Source organism: Charadrius vociferus, unplaced genomic scaffold (assembly GCF_000708025.1).
Source record: "Charadrius vociferus isolate BGI_N301 unplaced genomic scaffold, ASM70802v2 scaffold54, whole genome shotgun sequence".
Taxonomy (NCBI): Eukaryota; Metazoa; Chordata; class Aves; order Charadriiformes; family Charadriidae; genus Charadrius; species Charadrius vociferus.
Window position 1 is genome coordinate 4,623,520 of NW_009648350.1, and position 13,267 is coordinate 4,636,786.

General features: G+C 42.7%; 1 protein-coding gene across 1 annotated transcript in view; it reads left to right on the forward strand.

Annotated features, from left to right (window-relative positions):
• The window catches only part of FOXN1 (forkhead box N1), a 60,128-nt gene that overhangs the window by 37,146 nt on the left and 9,715 nt on the right, over positions 1 to 13,267 (forward strand). Inside the window, exons 5-8 of the mRNA XM_009885235.1 lie at positions 4,699 to 4,826; positions 5,657 to 5,753; positions 11,714 to 11,921; positions 12,498 to 13,013. Coding sequence (XP_009883537.1) covers positions 4,699 to 4,826; positions 5,657 to 5,753; positions 11,714 to 11,921; positions 12,498 to 13,013 — 949 coding nt within the window. The remainder of the gene's footprint in view (positions 1 to 4,698; positions 4,827 to 5,656; positions 5,754 to 11,713; positions 11,922 to 12,497; positions 13,014 to 13,267) is intronic.

Consider the following 13,267-nt stretch of genomic DNA (forward strand, 5'->3'; position numbering starts at 1 on the left):
TGCTGATGATGCATGAGAATGCACGATATTAAGGCTGTTCTTCCGTAATGTAACTATATTATTAATACTAAAAATGCCCGGGAGTAACCGACACCTTGTTTTTCTTTGAGTGTGTTTAGATGCCGTTTGAATACATGTCAGTTCCTATTTTCAAAGCAGCACACGCACAGTATCTTTGTAAAGTCACACATATACCCCTTAACCTTACACGTGATCCTAGTACGTATTTATAGAGGTTAGCGAGTGGGGTCTGCAGAGCTTTGAAAACTTGGCACAGAGGGAGGGTGTCTATTACAGAGAGTAATTTTCATTACTCTGTAATGTCTTTAAATAATTTCCTTTAGATATAAACGGTGGTGCTGCTCAATGCATTGAAATTTTCCTCTTTCATGCTCAGTTACCCGCAAAGTAGAAAATTTTCAGTAGGAAAGATGCTCAAGGAGATAAAAACATGCTTGAAACACCCTATTAAAAAAAAAACAAAAAAAAACAAAAAAAAACCAAACAACCAACCAAAAAACCTCCCCTAACCTTATTTAAGGTGAAATTAAGGCAATGTGGATTTCTCAAATATATAGCCAGAAATCCATACACAAAAATAGCACAACTACCAAAAGTCCCAACCATTAGAACTGAATTAAACTGAACTGACAGGAAATTCATATATATAAAAACATTTGAACATAAAAGCTCACACTTGAGTGATGACTCCTTTGATCCCAGTGGCTGATGAGTGATATTGCGGAATCAACTGTACCATCTCATTCAACTTGCTCCAGAAGTATAAAAAAATGTGACTAACAGAGCAGTGATTTAAAAGCTTGCAAAGAACACAAAAGTCAGGTTACTGTATGATATTTCTTTGGGATTGTTAACTCATATGGTGTTACTCGTCTGAGTCATCGAAATAGCAATCACACCAGTCATCGCCAGGATTTGGTCCCTCATGAGGAAAAAGAGAGGTTATTTTTGGCATGATTTTCTTTAAGAGGAAATATGGCGACGGAATAATCTCACTCCTGGCTCTTTCTTTTACTTATCACTCTGGCGTTCCACTAGCCAGAATTTCTGAACCTTCCCCCCCTCCCCCCCCCCATAACATGGCAGAAAGATAACTATCTTTTAAGTTCTTATCAACACCATCATAACTCATCCACTTGCTTTTTCTTGTTAGCCTAAAACTCAGTAGAAGTGATAAAAGGTAACAATAAACTCAATAGAATAAAAAGAAAGGTGGTATTACACCACCACCCTAACTTACAAATCGATTGATCTTATTATTGTTGTTTTAGAAGCAAAGGGTCCCAGACGAAGGATTAACTTGCTGCAAAAGCTCTGCTGCAAATATAAACTCGTTCCCCACGGGGACGGCAGCGCAGACCCTGTGGCTGTGCCGCAGCACCGTTCATCTCACACGCAGCGTAAACGTCAGGTTTGCGTGTTGCTTTAGCAGAAACGCCAGTTAGCTCATTAATTCATTTGAATATTTTTTTAATTTCTTTATCCATGCGGAGGCAGGCACCCTTCCCCTGTCACTGCCGCTTCGATACCAGTACTGTTACTATACATTGGCTTTAACCACATTAAATATATATATATATATATACACAAAATTAAAGCTGAAATACACCTTCTGGGAGTTGCTAGGCAAGACACAACAAGCACTAAGAGGAAAGTTTTCCATCCACCTGCCGGCTGGCGCTGGGACAGAGCCCGTCCATGCGGCAGGTTCCTGTTAGACTTTTCAATATTTGTGCTTCTTAATGTCACTAGAATAAAAGTCTGGCAACGTGTTTTGCCACTCAGAGGAAAAAAAAACCCAAAAAAACCGATAGGTACAAGCAGCCAAAGTCGTAGCAGGTAGAATTGCTGTCCGTGCGCCACAATCGGGTACCGGGAAACGAAAGAACATGTGATACAGGACTGGGAAGAAAGGGAATAACACCTTTTTCACGAAACAGCTCCAGAATGAACACTTTACGTGTCAAACGCCAATGGAGCAGTGCAATTTAAATCAGCAGGGAGTCACGCTCAAGAGAACGGGCCCTTTAGCCTGAAGTGAAGGATGCTCAAACCGCGCCTCACTTTTCATTAGAGGGATGAGAGACATCAACTCCTTCCTTAATTTTGTCCGAACGATAAAATGGCCTCACCTTCCCCTTTGCTGGACACAACACAAATGATGACTCATAAGAAAAATTGCGTCTTACTGACCTGAAAGAAACAGCAGACACTTACTGAAGTCACTCACCCACCCTCCATAAAACACGGACACCTTTCATGCCAGTTGCGCGACGGTAAAACCAGCTCGAGCCTGTCCTACCAGACCATTCCCCAGCCTCTGCTCCCTCAAAAGGGACTAATGAAACCAATAAAACAGAAATAATCCTTAAAACGCCCCTTTCCTGTCTTTGGTGACGACGTCACAACCAGTCCCATCTCAGTATTCTTTCTTTTCAAACAGCCACTAAAACCAACAAAATTCAAATTATTGTATGAATCGCCCAGTTTTCTACTCCGGTGAAAAATCTACACCAAACGCACAGGGGAAGCAGCTCACAGCTGCTCTGGAGACTCCAGTTTGGCCCAGTATTTAGCTTAACAAGGCAGGACATGATTAATTATGTACGCCTCATTTCTTTTCGCCCCGCAAACAAATGAGTGCATTTGGTGCGTTCTTCCACATTCCATTTCAGGCAGTTCCGCGTTAGAAAGATAAAAAGCAAACAGGCAAAAACCTCCATCAGCAACAACAAAATTACGGAGGAACTGGAATAAATTATTTGATATCCAGGCTAAATAAATAAACTACAACCGTGTTGCAAGCGCGTAATAACCTCTCACAAGAATTTTAAGGGGCCGAAGACCCAGAGCGACGGAAAGTATTGGTCTGAAAATAGGGATGACAGTGAGAAACTAAGGAGATGTGTAAACTAATAACCAAGGAAATTTTCCCAACGAATCTCTATAATAATCTTTTAGAGGAACCGTAAAAACCTCGCGACAGAGGACTGCTAGAGGTGAGCAGTAAAGCACTCAGACGGGACTCAGCCACCGTTGAGCGCGAGGGAAGGCACGCAGGGGGACTTTTCTAATAGCAGAGGACATGACTCCCTAATTTTGGCCGTGCCCTAGCCCTGGCATCTGGAAAGATTCATCTGTAAGAGGCAGAAATTCCTCTCACACTGAGCTCGGAGTTCACCGAGAGAGCCAACCGATGGTATCTTACCTGAGCCGGGGCAGCGTCTCTTTGTTCTCAAAAGTTGCCCGCCAGCAGGTTTAAACTGCAATTTGGGAAAGAAAAACAGGGGACCAGCTGCTGTGCTAAAAAGATTGAGAGCAAACCTGCAGAAACTCTGATGCGATCAAAGCTATCTATGTATTATCTCCCCTCTTTCACCTATTTTTGGGGCATATTCCCAGCCTGGTGATGGCACGTCGGGTCCTTAGCGTGTCTCAGAGCCGGGCAGGCTCAGGGATCTCTGGAAAAGGGAGCTCGGCGTTCCGGTCTCAGGGAGCATCTGCGGCTTGTCCCTAGGGCTGGGGTGAGGGTAGCAGAAATGCTATCTGATTTGAGATGTCCTGGCTATTCTTTTTAGCTTTCTGATATAGGAAATGGAGGGGGGAAGAAGCAGCTGCTTGAGGTGGTGGGTAACAGCACTTGAACACCCGGGCTCTGGGAGAAGTCTGGTTCTTGTCATTGACCATGAGGGAACCGCACAGCTTCAGCACGAGTCAGGTGATATGAAAACCACCCGTGAGAAATGTCTCGTATGCCACTCTCATGACGCCCGGAATGACATCACTAACTTATTCTTTTATAATACATTCGTTTTATATATATATATATATATATATATATGTATTCTGGCATCATCCACTAAAACTTTTGTTGTCGTCATTTATCTTTTTTGCTGCCTCACCTGAGAGCAGCAAATTGAACGGCTGCTTTGGGCTGCTGCTCTCTTGGGAGTAGATTTTATACACTTGGAATTTTTGCCTTGTTGTATCCCTCTCCACCTAAAAAAAAAAAATCCCCAAAAACAGCACACAAAGCCAGCCAAGGCTCAGTCAATACTTCCCTGTTTCTTCCTGTATTTTTAGTGGCTTTACTTAATAGGTTTATTTTTTTCTACGGCGTGCATTGTTTTAAGGACTTTATTCTGGTTTTTTATTTATATAAATAAAATTACACCATCAATTTGCTTGTCTGCATAGTGCAATGTTCAGGGGAGGCTGAGCAGGCTCAGGTACTTTAACTGCAAAAGAGATGGCTGAAGGGAGAGATGCTTTAGGTCTATAAAATTGTGAATTATCTGGAGACAATTAATAGGGTACAGTCACTCCCATTTTCCACAAGAACTCAGTAGCACAGCAGGCAATAATAAAAGAAAGTACCTGTTTTTACATACTTCAATTTGGAACACACTGCAAGGGGATCTAGTACCAGCCAACACACCGGTGAGCTCCCCCTCGTACGTGCCCTCTTCCTTCTACTTCTGAAGCATTAACTGGTAATATGAATGTTTCCCAATACCACGCTAAAAAGACTTTGGGTCTGACTTGGCATAACAGCTATTAAATGTGGGCAGAGGACAATATCCTCAGAACTAAATAGTTTACTACCGTTATCAAGAGAGAAGTATTTTGGGGAGTTTGTTGCTAAGCCAAGTAACACCTCTTTTATTGTTCCATCAGTATCCCTCCGGAGGCAGCTACCCTGTGACTTATATCACTTCTTCACACTACCCGTACCAAAGAATCGCTCCTCAAAGCAGCCAAGAATCCCAGCAGCCTCTATTTCCCAAACCCATCTACTCCTACAGGTAATAAATTTTTTTTTTTTTTTTGAGTCCTAATGTTACAGGAAATACACTGTTTACCCGTGGCCTATTTCCAGCATAATTTGCAATAACGTGCTTACTCGTCTTTGTCTTGTTCCCGGTGTGCTCTGTCCTGTTTGTATGAATCACGAGATGTTCCAGGCTCTGGGGCCGAGGCAGAGGGAAATGAAATGCTGTAAAGCATGCAAACGGTCCTGCTCGCCCCCACAAAAGCTATTTGTTTCTCTAATACAAAATCTCAGGTGTTGCAAATTTCATCAGCACAAGACTAATCACACTCAGCTGCCTTTTCCAGGGCCTGTATTAAAACTAATCTTTTTTTTCCTCTGGTTACTAGGGCAAGGGACTGCCTAGAAAATATATCAGATATGCCACTCACCACACAGGTCTAGCCCCCAAATAGCAGCCTAACAACGTAGATCAGACAATTAAATTTTAATTGTACCTTCTGCCACTGTCCATTTGATATTCTGTTTGTGGCCTTTACCAGTTTAAGCATCCAAACGCAACCTTAAATAAATACACGCTGGCAGGATTTGAAGGCTGTGGTCTTGATTCCACCTGATATCACTTTATTTTAAAGCCGCGTTGGACCTTCTATGTGCGCTTTGAGAATTACCTCTAGAAGTTAAGCAGTGTAAAGAGATCACTTAAAAACAACTGAGTGGAAACTTTAAGCATTTAAGTGTTGCCGCTAGGACAGTGAAAACCAGAGTAATTACATGCACTGTGAAAAATGGGGTGGGGTTTTTTTTCTGCCTTCGAGGAGTCAAGCAGAACAGGCTAAAATACTTTTATTTCTCTCCCTAAAGCATCCTGATCTTCATGGCACTCAAAAACAGCAAGACAGGGAGCTTGCCAGTCAGTGAGATTTACAATTTCATGACGGAACACTTTCCTTACTTTAAGGTGAGTTCCACAGGAAGGGGGGAAGCTCTCCCCAGCTCGTCTGGCAGCAGAGGGAGTGAGGGAGGGGGTTCAGGCTGTGAAAAGGGATAATTTCTTAAGTAGATTAACATCAAATCAATTACGCGCTCTATACCTTCATGATCACAAACGACCCGGCATTTTAGGCCTGGGTAGACACGTGAATGTGATACCTGGTAATATCTCACACGAAAAGGTATTAAGAACCATTCCAACTTTGAGTTTGTGCGGGTAACAGTGGCCATTCCTCACAAACAACCCCTAAAAAGGATAAATCGTTTGAAAAACCCACCCGATTCCTTCCTCTCAGATCTCAAAGACAGGCAGGACTGGTCTGGTGGGTTCCTCTGTCATCAGTAGCACCTCCGGAGTGGTGCAGGAGCAGAGGTTCACGGTCATCTTGCTCTCTTCTGGAGCTGGGGTGTCCGTCTGAGCCAACTCCATCACCGGCACGTACCGTACAAAGCAAAGCGTACGACGTGATAAAAGGTACTAAGCTCATAATTACACAGCAGTGCTGGTGAAGGTAAGGGTGTACGGTTTGCAGCAGATACTATTGAAATTTAAATCCGTGCTATAAGAGAATGGTTTCCTGCACTTGGAACGCCGGTGGGAAGAGATAAGTCAGCACATGATCCGAGAGCAGAAGGATTACGGTTAAGATTTTAAAAAGAGGTGTAATAGAACCGTCGACGGATGACCAACACGTTGCTGATTCTTCAAAAACATCTCACCGAAAGTCCAGATGGGGTCACCCGCAACTGTTAGCCAAGCCCACAAATGAAAATAAAGCGACGGGAGTCTGTCCCGTTTCCCATCGCGAATAGACATGCGGCGATTAAACCAGACTTAAGGCAATTCAAACATTTGTATTAAGAAAAGAACACCAAGAATAACTAAAAAGAAATGTTCTGATACAATTTTGCAGTGGTTTTTGACACTGAGGATAAATAATAGCCGGGGGAAAAAAAAAACTAAACACATCAGTAATCAGGGAAAAAGAAACCGCATTATCGTGAAGGAAGAACTGTTGGGATCCATTACACGTCTGTATTCCCAGATTTCCTCCCAAAGGAATCACCAGCTCCTCTGTTATTTGTTACAAGCAAGAGAAGGGAGAAAAAATAACGAAACCCACCATCATAATTCAAGAAGTGTCCCATCACATCATGCTTGGCCATAACCCACTGAAACAAATCTGAAGCACTCTTAACTTTGTTAAGGCAGAGGGACACAACCAATTTTTCATCTAAATGCACATGAAATTAAGTAATGACAGTAACCTAAACAGGGAAAGGAAGGGGAGATGGCACACGGCAAGAACATAGTAGACATACTTTTTTTTTTTTCATTTCCAAAACAACAATAAATTTCAAGGTTTGTATTTTTTCCCCAAGAATATCGACTGTGTTTTCCACACATTCACCACAAGTTGCAAGAAATATTAATGATCCAAAGGAAAGTAGTTTGAGGATGGCGAAAAAGGTCCTGAGCCACAACATCTCGAAACTGATGTTTTGCAGAACTACGCTTCTTCGCATAACGCACAAATTATACCATCTGCAGCAAAGTGACGCGTTCTTATCGGATCGCTGTTCTCTAGAAAAAATAGCGTGAGTCTCAAGCAGAGAGGTGGGAATATTAAAAAATAAGTTTTACAGGCATTTATTCGCCAGACCGAACCGAAATTAATTCTCCTTTGTCTTACAACTCAATCGGTTCATACAATTATTCAGCCGTTTGCCAATCAAACGCTGCCAACTGCTGCCAAGATGCACAGGATTCCTCAGCCACAGGACGGTGGCTCCGCCGGGTGTCACCCTCCCGGTCCTGAAGTTCACGTTACTCTGACACAGGGCGATACGCGTCCTCTCCTCCACGCTAGGTTGTGTGGGAACATTGCGTGTTGTCTGTGTTGTGATATTTTGTGTGTGTGCGTTTATATGTATACATACAGACGCACAGCAGGTATATTCCTACTGCAGCTTTAAATAACTGGTTTATACCTAAACTTTTCCCTTCTTACATATCGAAACTTGCCTGTTCCACAGGGAGTGGGGTTTGGTGGCGTTTCCTTTTCGTTTTTCAGATCCTTGTGTATTTTTCTTCATTCATCTAAAAATTGAGGAGAATGAGGTTACTGGTGTCATATGCCTTATAGAAAAAGAATGGCGCAGGGGGTAGTCCTGGAACATTCACTATTTTGCGACGGCTTAATTTTAGCATTTTGCTTACAAATACAGTCAAATCATTGAATAGTTCCATCCCAAACACCCTTAAAATAATCAGGGGAGAATAAACAAGCAAATATTAGGCTTACAGGCTCTAAGCCCCATCTATCTCTGGCCTTTACAGCAGCCTGCAGAATTGTCAATATATGGCAAAAACTAGTATCCTCTTTCTTGCCTTTTTTGGAGACTCCTCAGCAAGATAAACTAATATAAAAATCAGCAAAGAACATTTCGGTGTTGTTACCAAAACGCGCTAAACAGCAGGATACAACAGGGGGAGGGGAAGCAATTTAAGTTGGAGAGAAGCGGAGTGCAAGTGTGCACAGAATCTTGCTGGGAGACATGAGATGGTACAAGCCTAGTCAAATTAACCCGTATTCGCTGCCGCAGCAAATTTAGTTTCTATGATGCAACAATCTCATTTCTAGTTGAAACAGAGCAATCCAACTCCTACGTCCTAAAAAAAACATCTACGCAGCTAAAGTTGAATTACTCTTTGATGTACCTCTCCCTTCTCCTGAGACCTAGATTTAAAGAGAAAGAGTTTTGCAAGATCACTGAACTCTTTAAACTTCAAGAGGCGGTCAGGATCAATGGGTCGGCACAATAATATTTTTTGGCTTGTCATCCTTTTTTTTTTTTTTTTTTTCCTTTGTAGTGATTAGTGAGTCTAACAGAAAGCTTTAATCTTGTTAATTGGAGTTATTGCCAGTGGTCCGAGAGGTTAGGAAAGGTCTGTGGTCTGGTGGAACTTCCAGCAGCAAGTGTTCTCCTGCGGTGGCCGACCCCGCACAGCTCCATCCACACCACAGCTCCATCCACACCACAGCTCCATCCACACCGCGGCAATGGGAGCCATGGCGAGGAGATTCCAACCTCCGTAGCCACAGCTCTGGTCGTTAACAGGCAACCAAACGTGAACTTAAAAATCTGGTGATAGAGCCGTAACGTGAACGCGCTGCCCGAGCATCCCTTCGGGGCCCAGCTCGGTAAACGACCCTTTTTTCGCCGCTCAGCCGTACCCAGTTTAACACAAGAACCTGTTCGGCTCCCAACAGCGCTCTCCAGAGTAAATCCGTCTGCTTATTTTGCTCTTACGTTTCTTAAAGCTATCTCACAGTTTACACCCCCACACATTCTGAAAACCTCTGAGAAACACATGCCTCTCCCATCCTCTCCGGTGCTGAGCAGGAACACTCGTTACCTGTCTGGATGAGGGCAAGAAACACGAATATTCTTTCGGCTCAGCTCATCCCGTAGCTGAGGACACATCTTACCCAGGAGGAACAGTTTTATTTACTTTTCGAACTGCCAGAGAGCAGCTTGAATACAATCTGCAAGGGAGAAAAACTGAGTCATCATCTTTAGTATTACCTTATGGCAGAAGGTTGGGGTTTTTTTTTTGCTGTTTTTTTATTAAATAGGAATGTGCGTTGTCTCACCTACGGGACTGGCTAACAGCATAGTGAAATGCTGACATCAGGTGGGCCAAAAGGGTAGAAACTGCGCTGCTATGGAGGGAAAAGAGTTTCTTTTTAGTAAATAACACATTATTTAACCTCCAGAACTAATTAACTTCTTTAATGAAGGAAGCAAGTATTAAATTTGACCCTCAAAATCTTCCGTAAGGCTTTTAACCCCTTAACCCGCAAGACAGTCCTTCACAAGAAGCTAGGAATGAACAGATTTTACATTCCTGATGCAAGTAGAATTTTTGTCAAAGCATGTTCAAAAATTCATGGCGTATCGTGTGAAAGCAAAAATGCACACGGGTCCGTTTATAAAAGATTAGTTACACTGGGCAACGATGAGGGAAACTGTCGAAAAGCAGGTTTTCTAGGAGAGAAGGATCCTTATTAATCAAGTATAAGAATGCAAAAGGAAACAATGCGCATAAAAGGGAAACTTTCATTTTTAACCTCTTCAAAAAGACTATGGAAAACCATATTTATTTCTTGTGCTCTCTGTTCAGTAATTCTCTGTGGTTGATATAAACAATTACACCGACAAATATTTTGCATCCATTATGAATCAAGAGTGGCCCACAGACAACTTCACCCACCTGTCGGAGAGCTGTTTCATTTCTTTTGATTTTTATGACACGCAGATGGGGATTTTTGGAAACAAGAAAAGAAAAAGCATTCAAAATTGATTTTTTTTTTAAAAAAAAAAAAAGAAAGAAAAAAGGACTCACATACTCTAGTACTGAAGTAATCCGATGGGCTCTAAAGTCTCTCTCTTGAGATTTCTTCTCCCCCCTCCGCAAATGCAGACCTTTTGGAAAGAATATCATTCGACTGACACAGGTGAAGCTCCAACTTATTTATTTTTTTATTAACTGCTCGTACAATGTCAGGGGAAACCTAGCCAGACTAGCAGTTGCTATGGTTCTATTGCAGTGAAGTTGGGTTTCTCAGGTGGAGTCCTACCATTATATAGCAAGACATTTTTCTTTTCTTCTGGGTTGTTTTTTTTTTATCTTTTTTTTTTTTTTTAAAGATTACAGTGCAGTGGCAATGCACTAAGACAGTTCTACTCAGATATGCAACAAATCGCGTTTCACAGTGCCTACCAAAAGAAAAGCAAGGGAGCAACACGTCAGGGATTCACTATAGGAATCTTCTGCTACGAAGGCGCATGCTCATTTACAAAGCCTTAATGTGATGGGCGGCATCTTCTGGCTGCATGACTAAGTAAGCAGAAACGAGTGAAATCAAATAAACAAACACCGGAAAAGCTGATACGGGATAAAAGGATACAGCGCCATTTCTTCAAGATCAGTATTTCAGAGTAGCAAGCAAACAGGCATTTCCCATCAGAATCCGAGCATGACCTCTTTGCCGGGTACCACCTTCCTCATCCCTTACAGCAATATTCATTTTCAAAGTTATTTTACAAGCAATCAGGAGGGGGAAAAAAAAATATAAAAAATAAATTGTATAAACAGAGGGTTTGCGCTAGGTTTTTTTCTTTCCACTGAATGCAAAACTATCCTCAGGGAAAGGAGGGAATTTTGTTTCCCTTGTTGATCAGAAACGGCCTAAATAAAAATAGAGGAATCATCTTAATGAAGCTTATGTATTGTTCGGTTTAAAAAAAAAAAAACTTTCCAGCTTCTACTACCGAGGTCAACAGAAATGCAAAGCAAAAAGACGCAGTCATCGGGTGTAGAAACCTGTATCTCGTCCGTAGGGCTCGTGATTAAGCCATTTGGGTATAGAATTGGCTGGCATACAGAGTTACACCTACCGTAGCACGCTCAAAGTCTTTTGAAGTCTGCCTGGACACTTAATTTGAGCCCGAGTAGCGCGTAGTCCTTCAATTAAGCGTTTGATTTTTTTCTAGGTGTTCCAAAATAGATTAAGATAGATTTCCTGTTAGTTCACAGATCTACAATACAATTCTTTACGCACTTAATTCTCATGATTTGCAAATTTGCTCTTAAAAACCCAGCAGCCCCTCGGACAAAGCCAACCTTCTTGCTTAGGAGATCGGTTACTATTTTCTCTGACTCCTCTCTTCCCAAACAATGCGACCGCAACATTTTTGTGTTTTCCTTCTAACGGACAAGTTTTGTATTGTAGAACATATAATCTAAACAGCATTTCTTATAATCTCACCAGTCAAAAAAGGGAAATATATTTGGGTTTTAGTTTTGATTTTTTTTTTTTTCCTTGAAGTTCCATTCTTAGATTGGATTTGTTTTTCCAGACAGCTCCAGATGGCTGGAAGAATTCTGTGCGCCACAACTTATCTTTGAACAAATGCTTTGAGAAAGTTGAAAACAAGTCGGGCAATTCTTCTCGGAAAGGCTGTTTGTGGGCTCTGAATCCGGCCAAAATTGATAAGATGCAGGAGGAGCTTCAGAAATGGAAGAGGAAAGACCCAGTTGCTGTAAGGAAGAGTATGGCAAAGCCAGGTCAGTAATCTGTCAGGGTATTAGTTCTCAAACTGGAGTCCCCAGAACTTTTCTTTGCAATAGGCACCAAGCCATGTAAGAGAATTTACACCTGATTTGGGAGAGCATTTAAGAATTTTTCCTGGTTATAAAGTCACTGGGAAAACAAGAAAAAAAAAAAAAAAAAGGCAGAATTAAATAAGACTTGGTTTTCTGGGAGTGCTTCAAAATAGGCACAAAGAAGTGTCACTGAGAAAACATCCTCTGTTGACATCTCTCTAAACTCCAAGATAAAAACAACACTGAAATAAGTACTATAGAATAAAATTTGGAATTAACTGATAAGCATCCAAACTTTAAACACAAAAATGCAATTTATTACGTGCTCACTTGGCAATGATAATTTAGAAAAAGATTTCAGGCTATGGGAGTTTTTATCACATATGGGCTAGCATATATGTTTCATTTGCCGTTCCTCTCACCCGTTTCCTGAGGAACACTAAAACTCTCGCTGCAAACTATGACAATTAAGGCTCCATTAGGAATAAGTATGTCACTGACTTCTTTTTTTTTTTTTTTTCTTTTCTTGTTTTGTAGAAGAACTTGACACACTGATCGGCGACAAAAGTGAAAAGCTGAGATCTTCCATCATGTCCTGCAGCCCGACGGGGGTTGCCAGTGCCTCCCTCTCCAGGCAGATGGCAGTCCAGCCCCATTCCTTGGTGGAACCTTCTCTTTCCTCCGGCATCCCACAGCCCTTGCACAGCATCCCCGCCTCGGGACCTCTACATGTCAAGACCCCAGTACCAAATTTGCTCGGGGGGCAGCAAACCGCCTGCTACCCATCACCCCAGGGGTTTCCGCACATCTCCACTACACTGATGCAACAGCCACCTGAGCCTCAGACCCTCTTTCCTTCTGGGGAGGCTCAAAGCGAGCTCGCAACTCAGCCCCGCGCCCCCCAGGACTCGCCGCTGCCGGCGCAGACCCCCCCCGGCTGCGGGGCGAGGGGGTCCCCAGCCCGCACAGCGCCGGGCACGCTGCTGCAAGAGGGGGAGCTCAGCAATGACATCGATGCTCTGAATCCGTCCCTGACTGATTTTGATCTCCAAGGTAGGTATCTAAGGTATTTTTGTTCTGTGGAGTCAGGCTTGTTACACCCCATCCCAACCTGCACAAGATCATAGAATCGTAGAATGGTCTGAGTTGGAAGGGATGGTAAAGATCACCCAGTTCCACCCCACCACCACCCTGGGCAGGGACACCTCCCACCAGCCCAGGTTGCTCCAAGCCCCGTCCAACCTGGCCTTGAACACCTCCAGGGATGGGGCAGCCACAGCTTCTCTGGGCAACCTGCCCCAGGGGCT